General features: G+C 57.0%; 1 protein-coding gene across 4 annotated transcripts; it reads left to right on the forward strand.

Moving 5' to 3' along the window:
• The first annotated feature begins 22 nt into the window (after positions 1 to 22).
• ZC3HC1 (zinc finger C3HC-type containing 1) lies at positions 23 to 10,460 on the forward strand. Of its 4 annotated transcripts, none has more exons than XM_074901644.1 (10): positions 23 to 367; positions 1,667 to 1,778; positions 1,963 to 2,113; positions 3,751 to 3,834; positions 4,391 to 4,518; positions 6,709 to 6,866; positions 7,721 to 7,946; positions 8,426 to 8,632; positions 8,833 to 9,042; positions 9,985 to 10,460. In XM_074901644.1, the coding sequence occupies exons 1-10, from the start codon at positions 246 to 248 to the stop codon at positions 10,051 to 10,053; spliced, it is 1,467 nt and encodes a 488-aa protein (XP_074757745.1). In that variant the 5' UTR covers positions 23 to 245; the 3' UTR covers positions 10,054 to 10,460. The 4 variants fall into 4 exon arrangements, with proteins under 4 accessions (XP_074757745.1, XP_074757746.1, XP_074757744.1 ...); XM_074901645.1 differs by having other exon boundaries at positions 7,844 to 7,946; XM_074901643.1 differs by having other exon boundaries at positions 1,667 to 1,777; positions 1,962 to 2,113; positions 8,423 to 8,632.
• Positions 10,461 to 12,780: the final 2,320 nt, after the last annotated feature.

Below are 12,780 nucleotides of genomic sequence, written 5' to 3' on the forward strand. Positions count from 1 at the left end.
GCAATCGAGCGCCGATCGCGGGAGCTGCGGAGGGGGTCGCTGCGGGCCTGGGGTGTGAGGGCCCGGGGAGGGACGCGGGGCCCCACAGGGGGGGCCGCGGTGCATCGCGAGCCCTCCGTGGGGACGAGGAGGCCGAGCGGGGGTTGCGTGGGGTGATGGGCACCCCCACGGCGGGGCCGGAACGGTCTTGCGCGACCGCGTTTCCCGCCCCCCCTCCCCGGCTCTTGACGGGGTGAGGGACCAAGATGGCGGCGCCCAGCGCCGGGGCGGCGGGGGAGGCCCGGGGGAAGTTGCCCGCCGTCACCCCCCAGCAGATCCGCGACCTCATCGACGGGGGCATCGCCCCTGAGGGCACCGGCCCCGATGGGTGAGGGGGAGCGCTGGGGCCTCGCCGGCACCGGGCCTGAGGGAGACGGGAGGGTGACCCGGCCGTGTGGCACCGGCGGGGTGGGGGAGAGGTTGGGGAGCCTTCGAAGTTATTGAGGGGCTCTGAGAGGCGCCGAGGGGTCGCGGGGGACGGCAATAATTGTTGGGGGGGATGCTGGAGAGCGCTGGTAGGTGTTAGGGGTTATTATGGGGAGGGGTGCTAGGAAAAGAGGGCGCTGGGGTGTGCTGAGGGGACTGAGAAGCGCTGGGGGGGCACTGCAAAGTGGGGGGCGGAACTGGTGGCACTAAGAGGCACTGGTAGGCTGTACTGGTGAGGCTAGGAGGCACTGGGAGTGCTGGTGGGATCAGGAAGTGCATTACGAGTTCTAGAGAGACTAAGGGGCACCGGCAGTGCTGGAGAGACAGAGGGGTACTGGGGGGCAGTACTTATGGCACTGGGAGGGCTGAGGCACAGAGACAGTAGCGGAAACTGAGAGATACTGGGAGGCGGTAGTGGATAGTGGGAGGTACTGGTGTGCACGGAGAGGCAGTACTGGGGGGCGCTGGGAGGGCAGAGGCAGGTAAGTGACTTGTGAAGCTCTGGCATCTCTGCAGCCTGAGGGAGCTGAACTGGCCACGTATCGGGCCTCTGACCTGAAAAGTCACACCCTGGGGAGGTCACTGAGAGTCACAGGAGGTACTGGTGGGCACTGGGAAGTCTGGAAGGCCCTGGGGGCGCTGGATGGCTGAGCTTTGGGGGTATCTCACTGAAGCCGAGCAACCATGGTCACCCTCAAAAGCACAGTTCACCCCTGGCCCAGCCATCTCTGAATTTTGGCCTGTGGAGAGGTGTTGGGGAGAGGCCACAGGGCAGCGCTTGCCACAGGGCCAGCATTCTGGCTGCAGGGGCCCACGTTCCGGCCACAAATGCCAGCGTCGGGAGCACAGGAGGGTCCCTGGCTTCAGAGACATTCTGCCATTGTTGATTTGCTTTCGCTGGGTCCAGAGAACAAATTCATGTCTCCTACTTGTCCCATCAGATCCCCATCTGCCACTACTGTTGATTATCCTGAAATGTTTAATGTGCACCTTTGCTTGTTGCGTTATGGTTTTTCTTTTTTTTTAATTGGTTTATTAGTAAAATAATGAAAAGCCAGGACTTGGGAGCTCTGGAGAAAGGGTTCTTGTAAGGGTAAGCCTGAAGGACAGGAGGGTAGAAAGTGGTCTATGCATTTTTTATTACTGAAATCTCTCCAGGACTGCACAGATGCTTCGCTTGCTGACTTGCTGTTCCTTTTAGGAAGGACACATCCGACTGCTCAGAGTCAGCTAATGGATCTTCTCAAATGGATGCTCTCTCCTTGGAATCTGCCAGCAAGGAAGCCTATTTCAGCAGAGTAGAAACATTCACCATATCCTTTCTGATGCTGAGCGTCCAGTCATCCCCCACCCTGCTTTGCTGTCACCCTCTCCATGGCTTCCCTACAGGCTCCATCTTCTCAAAAGCTTTTTTTATTCCTTTGGCCAAGTAAACCTTGGCCAAAGCTTTGCCTGGTCAACTCGTAATTTATTGGGTTTTATCCTTAATGTGAGCACCCGCTGAAGTGGGCGGGCAAACCCCACGAGCTGTCTCCCCTGGTTTGTGCCAAGTACGGCTGGACCAACGTGGAGTGTGACATGCTGAAGTGCTCCAGCTGCCAGGCCTTCCTCTGCGTGAGCCTGCAGCTCACGTTTGACTTCAACAAGTGTATGTATGCCAGCGTCCGGCGGGGTATGGGGAGTGGGCTGTAGGGTTTGGGGGTCTATGTGCCTCATCGTGTTCCTAAATTACTTCTGTAGTCTTGTCCTGGGTGATGCTGGGTGTTTGTTTCTGAAAATAAAGTGTAAGTTGAATAAATTTCCTTTAGTTTGTGAGAACGTGGTGAAACCTCCTGCTTCTGTTCTCAGAGATGGGTTAGAATAGAATAATTCCAGCTGGAAGGGATCTATGATGCTCATCTCGTCCAGCTGCCCTGATATCAGTCTGACCCTGCCCTGACGCAGCTTGGAATCAGTCTCATGCACCCTCTCACAGGACCCCAGGGAGAAAAGCTCAGCACTTCCCTCTCCACTTCCCCTCCTCAGGAGGCTGTAGAGAGCAACGACGTCTCCCCTCGTCCTCCTCTCCAAACTAGACAAACCCACAGTCGCTCCTCACACAGGACCTGCCTTCCAGCCCTTTCACCAGCTTTGTTGCCCCCCTCTGGATGTGTTCAAGTACCTTAACAGCCAATTTTTAATTTTTTTTTTTTTTCCCGACTGCTTGGTCTGTCACCCTGATACTCCTCTCAATTTTTCTAATGTGCTCTGTTGGTGGCTGCTGGTCACCAAGTCAGTCTGTTCAAGTGGTCACACTGTGTTATTTAATTAAGAAACCCCTCCACTGCCTTCTTTAAACTACTTGGACTCCTAGCAGTAAAACTCCCCCTCCTGTTGCCCTTGCTGAGCTCCCTCCCCAGGCCCAGCACCAGTTTCCTTCCCCTGCCTGCAGAGCACTGGTGTCTGACAAATGCAGCGTGGGTGATGTGTAAAGGGGAGCTGCATGAGCAGTTCCTTTTGTGTCAGTCTGAATATTGACGCCCGCTGTTCAGACTATCTTTCTTAAATAAACCATGGCCTAATTACTCTGTTGGTAATCACACCGCTTCAGGAAAATCTAAAATAATCAGCGGTTGGAAGAAAGGCTTGAAAAATAAATCAGAGAATAAATGATATCTTCTGAAAGGTGTGAATAAGTTAAATTAAGTATCATATCTTTTTTTGGGAAGCTTGATTTCCAGACACAGCTGTGACTTGGCTCCTGTGGCCAGAGTGGTGGGGTCAGGTGAGTTAGCTGGGGACTGGCAGCAGCCCGGGAGGTAAAACTGGCAAAACCAGGTGTTTTTTTTTTTTTTTTTACTGGTGGTTGATTTGAGCTGTGTCTCCACTGTGATGCCATGCAGCCAGGCAGGCTCCCCTGCTCCATGGTTGCTGTGCCTGAGAACGGGAGGAGATTTTGGTTGTGAGGAGAGGAGCTGGGATGGCTCTGGTCACGCTTGCTGTTGTGGTGATAACTCCTTGAGCCAGCCTGCCTTTGCTGCTGCAGGAACTGCTGCTCCACGGTTGCCTGCAGGGAGGCTGGAGGTGCAGCAGCTCTTCTTGGTGGCGAGGGAGGTGAGTCTGAGGTGAGAACTTCAGGCTCTGCAACCTGCAGCCTCAGGTGGCATCTGTCACCTGAGCCCTGCTGAATGGGAGGAGCAGGGAAGCCCTTGGAGCCTGGTGCCTTCCTCTTCCTCGTTTGGTTTTCCCAACCATTCCCTGAGGAGGTTGTTCCACAGGGGAGTAGAAGTGAGCTTTGCCTTGCAGATAAGGAGCGCTGCCTGGAGCTGAAGAAGGCCTTGTGCACCGCTCACGAGAAGTTCTGCTTCTGGCCAGACAGCCCCTGCCCAGGTTGGTGTCTCAGAGCCCAGCTAGTGCACGTGTCCAGGATTATTCCCTTTTTTCTCCCTTCCTGTCACTGCTCGTCTCCTGTTATAGGAATTGTGGTTTCTCTTCAAGTTTTCAAAGCAGGCAGTGTCACCGCAGTCCCCTTTTTTCCTGTGGGGACAGTGAAACACACAGTGGCAAAACAACATCTCTAAGCAGCCTCAGCAAATAAGCAACTGAGCCGTGGCTGGAGCCCCAGGCTGGGCTGTACGCAGCCTCTCTTAACCTTTATGTGCCTCTAGGACAGTTAAAATGCTTTTTGGGTTGTAACCGGGAGGGGACAGAGGATACTGGATGACATGGGATGCTGAAAGGGCAATAGATCTCATTTGCAGAGCTGTACTGCATGGGGAAGGGTGGTTGCAAATGAAAAAAGCTGTGCTCAGCTTTTCTTTTAAAAGCTGAGAGACTGACCTGTGGAGGCCTTGGCTGGACTCGTCTCCTTGCTTGCCCTGTGGGTTAAGGAGGGGGTGGGAAGGCCAGTGGCACAGCTTAGGCCTCCCCTGTTTGCTTTCACCAGATCGCTTTTCCATGTTGCTGGTGGATGAGCCCAGAGCCCTTCTCCAGGACTTCCTGGACCGTTTTCAGAGCCTGTGTCAGCTGGAGCTGCAGCTGCCCTCCCTCAGACCAGAAGATGTGAAAAACATGGTGAGTTCCCGTCTCCCCCTGGGATCGGGTGCGTTCAAGCCCCCGGTGATGATACCAGGCATGGCTGTGCTGTGCAAACCTTGCCCAAAACAGGTGTGAGATTTAAATCGGAGACTTCAGCTTGAGTGGGTGAGTGGTCTGATCACTTTAGCTTTCTCCTAGTATGTTCTCCATGCGGTGGTTACACCTGGTATTTCTGGAAGCATTTGCCAGTCAGGGAGGAACCTGGGGGGGTTGGTTGCCAGCCGACTGAACTGGAGCCAGCAGAGTGCCCAGGGGGCCAAGGAGGCCAATGGCATCCTGGCTTGTGTCAGCACTGGCGTGGCCAACAGGGCCAGGGAAGGGATCTGAGCCCTGGGCTGGGCACTGGGGAGGCCGCCCCTCGCTGCGTGGGTTCAGTTTTGGGCCCCTCACCCCAAAAAGGCCATTGAATGACTCGAGCGTGGCCAGAGAAGGGCAACGGAGCTGGGGCAGGGTCTGGAGCACAGGTCTGCTGGGGAGCGGCTGGGGGAACTGGGGGGGTTCAGTCTGGAGCAGAGGAGGCTGAGGGGAGACCTCCTGGCCCTCTGCAACTCCCTGCCAGGAGGGGGTAGAGAGGGGGGATGAGTCTCTGGAGCCAAGGCCCCAGCGCCAGGCCCCGAGGGAATGGCCTCAAGCTGCCCAGGGCAGGGTCAGGCTGGCTCTGAGGAAGGATTTCTGTGCAGAAGGGGCTGTTGGGCGTTGGAATGGGCTGCCCAGGGCAGGGGGGAGTCCCCGGGATCCCTGGAGGGGTTGAAGAGTCGGGCTAAGCCAGCGCTGAGGGATCTGGGGGAGTTGGGAACGGTCAGGGGGAGGGTCATGGTGGGGCTGGAGGAGCTTCAGGGGCTTTTCCAACCCAGATGGTTCTGGGATTCTGTAAAATGGAGTTTGGAAAAGCTCATCTGCTCTGCAAGTCCTTCTTGACCAACGCAGACGCAGCCGGCTCACGTCACCACGATGTTGCTGGTGGGAAGTGAGCTGTGTAGCATCCATTTCCCACTCTATGCCTTTCCCAGGGTGCGTGGTGCTCTCCAGTGCCCAGCAGAAGTGATTTGGGGTCCCACAGGCTCCTTTGGGTGCTCTCCCTGCAGCCCCCACCCCTGTTTGTTACCTCCAAGTGCTCCATGAGACACGGCAGGTCACTCCTCTAGCAGGTGGGTGGGGTCCCACTGGAGTCAGTCATTGCTCTAGGGAGGGTTGGGAATTTGGGGAGCTGGAGGGGCTGCCCCAGAGCAGAGGTGTGGGCAGAGGCCTGTGAAGGTGAGGGAGCCCAGAGAGTGAGGTACAGGGGGGCTTCTCGTGTGAGGCAATCGTGCGAGGGGGCTCAGCAGGCAGGAGGGAAGAGCAGGAGCTACAGCAGGAGAGGCTGGAGCGTAGCCACAGGCGGGAGCAAGTGTGGGATTGCCTCCTTGTAGGGACCTGGCCAGGCCTTGCTCTACTCCAGCCAAGTCTGGTTTGTTGGGCACTCGCTCGCTGGGAAACAGATGGCTCTCGGCAGCAAGAAACCATGTGGGAACTGGGGAACTCTTCATCCATTCAGCAGAAATCACAAGAGGTGTTTTATGGTTGCCACCGTGGGCTGGCTGAGCTATGAAACCCATCGCAACCCCCCCGAGAAGAGACAGCCTAAAGCCAAGGGATGTGTCGCATCTCCACATCGGAACTCCCCAGCTGCCCCGCTAGCAGCAAGGTCTAGAGCCCGACTGACACCTTCAGGGACTCTCTTTTCTCACTGTGTCTCAGCAGTAGCCCCAGAAGCACTCGTGGTTTGCCTGAGCACAGGCAAACACAGCCCTTGTTGCCTCCCTGGGATCGGAGGGAGGGATCGGGGCTGTTCGGGCTCGTGCTTGTCGTGAGCGGCAGAGCTGTGACCTGCTCCGCTGTCCCCACGCCAGCTCGGGGGAGAAAATGGTGCTTAAACAGAGCCCACGCCTCGGGGAGAGTCAGGCACAAGGCAGGAGGAAGCCGTCGCTCTTGTGTGGCTTTTGCCTGTTAAGCAGAGTGGAAGTGCTGAGGGTGCGGGCTGATGTACCCAGCCCTTTCAGAGAGTGAAAAAGAGATTTTCTTTTTTTTTTTTTTTCCTTCGTGTAAGCTGCGGTTTGTGAGTAGAAACAATGTATTTTATCAAACTGCCTCTGACTGCCAGCTCTGCCACCTTTCTCTGCTCCGCAGTCCCTGACGGAGGAGAAGATCAGTCTGCTCCTCCAACTGATTGGGGAGGAGCTAGAGCACAAAACGGAAGGAGAGAAACCACCGGTGAAGTTTGCCACAGAAATCCTGCCAGTACACATTCCTGCCTGCATCCTGGCTCTGTGCGGCTGGACCTGCAGGTGGGTCGTGGTGTAGGACTGATACTAACGTGTCCACCGCACTTTGTGGTTGCTGGTGAAACCTCTCAGAGGCTGGAGGAATGCAGATGTCCCTCCTGTGAAATGTTCAGTATCCTGTTTCACTATTTTATTATCATCTCCAGCCGTTAAAACTGACAGACTTCTAGAACCCCCAGTGCAGAGCTAATCTAAAATAGATGTCTCCCTGACACGGCGGAGTGAAACAACTGAGCTGTCGGTTGCCCCGCTCGTTGCTGATTTAGATGTTGAAGTCAATCCCTGAAATGTCATCCTCAGTAACGCTTTCGTTGCTCGTCAGGCCTGCAGGAAGGGAGGGAGGGAAGGTTCGTGACCTGAAGGTTCGCAGCTTCCCAAAGCGTGTGCTGTGAGCAGAACAGCAGCCACGCTGTTTGTGCCTGAGGCAGCCTGCTGAAAGGGAAGCAATCTTTTACGGTGCAGGCTGGAAAAGGGCTCACAGCAGGGAAGAGCAGAGCTGCTGCTGTGGCTGGGGGGTTCAGGCGCCAAGGATGGGGACATTCTCAGCTGATATCCCATAAATGAGTGTGCTCCTGCTTCATGGCAAGCCAAAATGTATGTGAGCTGGTTTAAAGCAACACTATAGATGAGGTTTAATGGATTTGTTTTACTTCTTAGCACACGAGGCTACAAAAACATTAACTCTGTGCCTCAGTGCAGGGGTACTGATGTCTTGAAACGTGCTGGCTCAGGTACCTGTGACTGAAACGGTTCCTGTGCTCTGCCAAATCCCTGCATCTGTTCTGAAAGCTGCGAGTTTGGGGAAGGGCCCAGCCTCGTCCCTGACCTTCTCTCCTGACTTGGCTCTGTCCCCGCAGCGCTGCGTCTGGCTTCGTGCACCTCTCGGTAATCACCTGCTCCCGCTGCATGAGGAAGGTGGGACTGTGGGGTTTTCACCAGCTGGAGTCTGCGGGGCCGGAGCTGGACTCCTGCAGCCCGAGCATCACGCCACCGGCACCCACCGAGCGCTTCCTGCTCATGCCCGTGTCTCCGCGCAGGATGCTCACACGGAGCCAAGACACGCTCCCTCCGGGCTCCGAGCAGGTATGGCTCTGCTCAGCCAGCCCGTGAGCTCCGGGTGTCTGGGTGAAACAGGGGGACGCAGGAGTCTAAACTGATGTAGTTTGCTGCCTTTTCATTTGAAAGAGGCTCATTTTGGTGCTGTTCCTCCAGCTGTAGGCAACGTCCAACAGAAGTGGGGTGCTGCTGCCTTTGCCCTTGCCCTTTGCGGCTCTCTGGCCTCCTTCAGCCCTCCCATAGGAGGGCACAAAAAGGGCCTTTCCAGCCAACATCTTTTCTAACTCGAGATGCTCCAAATCAGGGGCTGCTTTCACCCATGTCCAACTAGACACATCTAAGATGCTCCTGGTGTGAAGGGAGGGTGGCGCGGCTCCTGCCACAGTGGCTGGAGGCAGCTTTGATCTGTTGTTTGAGCTGGGCAGGGCCCTCTGTCCCCTTCAGGCGGAGGACATGCTGGTGACCAGAGGAGCTCTATTAATTCCTTGTTCTTTCCCCGCTAGCAGCAGGAGAAGAGCCCATCCCCAGTGATCTCTCGCCCGCGGAGTTGGGACGTGCCTGTCCCCGTGGACCGGAGTGAGGTGGAGGTGGCCAGCCCCACTCTGAGGAGCCGCCCCGTCACCCGCAGCATGGGGCAGGGGGACAACATGGAGGTGCCATCCAGTCCTTTCCGCAGAGCCAAGCGGATGCGGCTCTGCTCTTCCAGCAGCTCAGTGAGTGACCTGGGTGCAGGGAGAGCCTGGATGGGGAGGGATCTGGGCAGGGTGCTCCTGATCCAGGGACCAGTGTTGTCCCTGCAGCTGGCTCAGGGCTGGTGTTGAAGCACAGAGAGGGTTTTATGGTGTCACTGGAGCCCTTTTTTTAAACCATGCTGACACTGTCCTGCTTCACTGTCACTTCCTCCCCTACCCAGGACACTTCTTTGAGGAGTTTCTTTGACCCCAGCACTCAGCATCGTGACTGGTGTCCCTGGGTCAGTGCAGTGGAGGGAGGGGAAACCCTGGAAGATACCACGACCCAGACGGAGAAAGAACCTGTGAAGGCAGAGCCGGGCTGGCAAGTGGTACTGAACACTCTCCTCGCCACCAGAAAGTGCGACAGAGTGCCTGAGACGGAGCCTGTGGTGAGTCTGTGGGATCCCCAGCCCCAAACCCAAACACTCAAAACACCGCTTGCCCCAGCCTTGCCCAGGGCGGAAAGCCCACGGGCAGAATTTGGGGTAGATGGGCTTCATTTGGGCTGAATGCAAACCCAGTTGGGTGGCAACGACCAAGTGTGTGTCTGTAGAGTCTCAGCTTCCCCTCTGGCTGCGGTGACAGCCTCTCAGCCGGGTCTCATCCCTTACAGCGATGTGTTGTGCGCCGATCTGCTCAAGGGCTACTATAAATAACAGCCTTTCCCGAGCGGCTCAGCGCTGCCCAAGATCCAGTTTCATTTCATGTCCCTACTAGTAGAGAGCTCCCAACTCTCTCCACAGACATCCTGTGGCCTCCAGCCCCGGGCTGTTGGACGGGTGGGTTTGCTGAGCCAGGGGAACAGAGCTGAGCCCACAGCCCCCCTCTCTGAGCGCAGCCGGTACCTGCTGCTGCCTCCCTGGGCCCTGTTATCCGCCTGGATTCTTCCTGCCAGCTCCCCCCGGCTTTGCTTGGGACTGAGCTGCAGGGAGCAGCAGAAGAATCCTACTTTAGCATTTTTTGGGGGGGACTTTGTGTGAGTTGTGTCCCCAATAGGCTGGACTCTTCTGCCTGTGCCACATGCCCCAAAAGTGCCGGTGAGTCCTGCGGGACCAGACACAAACCGGAGACATGAGACCCAGCTGGAGCAGGGAATGGTTGGAGTTCTGTCCTGCTCCTTGCTTGCAGTCGCTTTGCTCTTTTCCCCTCTGGTTCTGGTACACAGGGCTAATGAAGAAGAGCAAACTGGCAGCCAATTAGGATATTTCAGATGGGTTGTTTTTTTCCTGCGTTTTTTCCTCACGTGCTTTGTAGACAGCTCAGTGGCAATGGCAGGTCCTGTTGTGAAGCCTTAACCTCTGGTTATCTCTTTTGCTCCCCCTCTCTCACAGAGTCTCTCGGTGAAGTCCTGCAAGGTGTTCCGCATTTTCCGGCAGTGGGAGAGCATGAATTCCTCCTGACTGAGCCGCTGCCTCTGGGAACTGCTGCCTGGCTGGCAGCACGCGGGGCGTCGCGTCGGTCCGGCGGAGGTCTGCTTCCCAGTTGCTCCCGTGGCAGTTCTGTGCCCTGGGGAGGGGATGCTGAGGAGGCTCCGCACCAAACACAGCCCCCAGCGGCCGCTGGGACACCCTCCTCCCTGACTGCCTTCCTCCAAGCCCCCTGCCTTCACAAATTGCTGCTGTAGCCCTCGGCCCTAAGGGTTTTGACAGCCCTCTCTGGAGCTGGGCCAGGCTGTGGGTGTGCGGGGTGAAAGAGGAGACGTGGTCACCTTGTGAGGGTGACCATCTTGTGTCCAGCTGTGACCCGCCACCAGCAGCGCAGGGATGTGATGCCAGGTGGGAATAAACATTTCAGTTTTGTTCTTTTCTTTTTTTTTTTTTTTCCTTACTGCTTGTGTGGTGCTTCTTCCCGGGGCAGGATGAGCTCTGGACCTAAGATGTGGCTCCTGTATTCTTCAGGATCCTCATCTTTGTGCAGTCAGTGTCTGTCTGCCTCCTTTTGCTGTTTCCCACTCCTTATTTTGCTGTCCCCCCTGCCTGATGTGGGCTCTCTGCCATTGCCTCAGCCCCCGTACACGCAGAAATGCCCCTAACCTTGTACCCCTGGGCCTGCCAGCCTCTGCCCTGGCAATCAGCTGCCCAAAGCAGATTTAGTTGGGGGCTGAGAACCTCTCTGGAGTGATGAATCCCCCCCCCAGCTGGAGTTCAGGAGAGGCTGGGATGCAGCCAAAACCCGTGAAGAGGTGGGTTAGGGCTTACCTGGGTGCTGGGGACGGACTGGTCTCAGTGGAAGGCGGAGAAGAAACTCAGAAAGGAGCTCCTGATCTGTCGTCTCCATCCTTGAGGATGCTGGGGAAAGGGCTTTGGGGAGGGCTGAGACTCCACAGACACCCCAGGTGCAGTTGGATCTCCTCACCCCAGGTCTGCCGCAGCCACACAAATGGGGGTGAAGGCACAGGAACATGTCATTCCCCTTTTTTTCAGAGCAAATGAACCTCCTTTGGAGGTGAACCCCCAGTCTCAGTTTCCCCAGCCCCAACTCTCTGTGGTTCCTTCTGTGTCTCATCTTGCCCCATCCTCTTTGGGGCATTTTCTGCCCACCCTGTTCCTGGGAAGACAGCAGCTGTCTTAGACCTGATCCCTGCTCTCCCTGAACCCCAAAACTTAGGGATTTACCTGCCCACCCAAGGACTTCTGGGAGACACCCATTACCTTTGGGTGGGTGCTGGCAGGAACCCCTCTGGGAAGCAACAGGATGTTGAGTTTAGGTGGGTCACCTTCATTTCCTACGTGTCCTAATTGTGTGGCCCTAATGAGGAGCTGCTTCATGCCATGGCTGCGTTTGGGGGGGTGACACCCCCACCTCCACCCTCACCCCATGGGTGTACCCCCAGCCCCACAGGAGTGAGGGTGGGCTGGAGCCCCTTCCCCAGCTCCCCAAACCCACAGATCTTGTCCCCAACAGCCCCCCTACCACAGTTTCCCCTGTTTTTTCTCATTCTCCCATAGCTCCCCCCACTCCACAAAATGTGGGGTGCACCCACGGTGGGAGGGGATGATCTCCCCATGCTGTGCTGGGCAAAGCCAGCTGCCCGCCCACCCCACCACACCTTCATTTTCAGACCCAGGAGTGCTCAGAGGGTCCCCAAATCCATTGTGTACCCATGTACAGGGGTGTGGGTGCTGCAGGAGTGGTCTTAAGGCACCCCAAAAAGGACAGGGTGCTGTTGTAGTTCCCACTACAGAATGTATTACACAGATGAAATATAAGGATTTAAAGAAATTAAGAGAAAATCCTGATTTTTCTCCCTCCTGTTTTCCCAGTTGCTTGGAACCTGTCAGGGAGAATCAAGGCTGGGGAAATGGAGGACCCTCTATCCCAACTCGTCCAGCTGCTCTGCTCAAATTTAACCCCATTCCCCCTTGTCCCCCCCCAAATGCCCCCCAGTGTAGCTCACCGAGGGTGTGTGGCTCCAACCCCCCCTCGGTGCCACTCAGGGCTGGAGAGGTGCGTTGGGGCATTAAATGGAGGAAATCACCCCACACACACACACTTGTGGGGTGAGGTTCCTCCTTTATTCAGACTTTTTGGGGTTCCTCAGCTCTGTCTCCTCCCTGTGTGGGGAGGAAGCGTTGCGACAAATTTTTGGGGTGATGCCCGGGTCAGGAATGCAGGACGTCCGCCCCGGGCGTGGAGATGAGTTTCCAGAGCCCCACTGGCTTGAGACACCCATTAGCACCCCCGTCACCCCGCTGTCACCTCCGGGGCGCTGGCACGTGCCTCCCCCATCCGGTTGGGTAAACTGAGGCAGCGGGAAATGCTTTGCCGGTGTTACACCGGAAAGCTTGGCGCCGTGACTCGGCCTGGCCACCCGCCACGTGCCTGCTTTGCAGTCCCAGGGGAGGTTTGGATTTAGTGGTGGTTTTCCCTGGATGACACCGGCCACCCCATCTTGGCGTCCTACCCGGCGGTGACCCCCCCCCAACCCCAGCCCTGCGCCGAGGCCTCGGGGCCCGGCGGGGTCTCGAACCCGCGGCCTTCCCAACGCGTCGCCCCGCCGCACTACGGCTCCCGGCGTGCAGCGGGGTGGGCGGGGCCAGCGCGGCGCTGCCGGCGTAGCCAATGGCGGTGGTGCGGGGCGGTGAGGTCACCGCGGGTGACGTCAGGGGTCCAGAGAGAGGCTCCGG

This window comes from Athene noctua, chromosome 3 (genome assembly GCF_965140245.1).
Source record: "Athene noctua chromosome 3, bAthNoc1.hap1.1, whole genome shotgun sequence".
Taxonomy (NCBI): Eukaryota; Metazoa; Chordata; class Aves; order Strigiformes; family Strigidae; genus Athene; species Athene noctua.

Coding starts and splice junctions, on each gene's coding strand:
- ZC3HC1 (XM_074901643.1), top strand. CDS start 246: ATGGCGGCGCCCAGCGCCGGGGCGGCGGGGGAGGCCCGGGGGAAGTTG. Junction 4,519..6,708: donor CAGAAGATGTGAAAAACATG/GTGAGTTCCCGT, acceptor TCTGCTCCGCAG/TCCCTGACGGAGGAGAAGAT. Junction 8,633..8,832: donor TCTGCTCTTCCAGCAGCTCA/GTGAGTGACCTG, acceptor TCCCCTACCCAG/GACACTTCTTTGAGGAGTTT.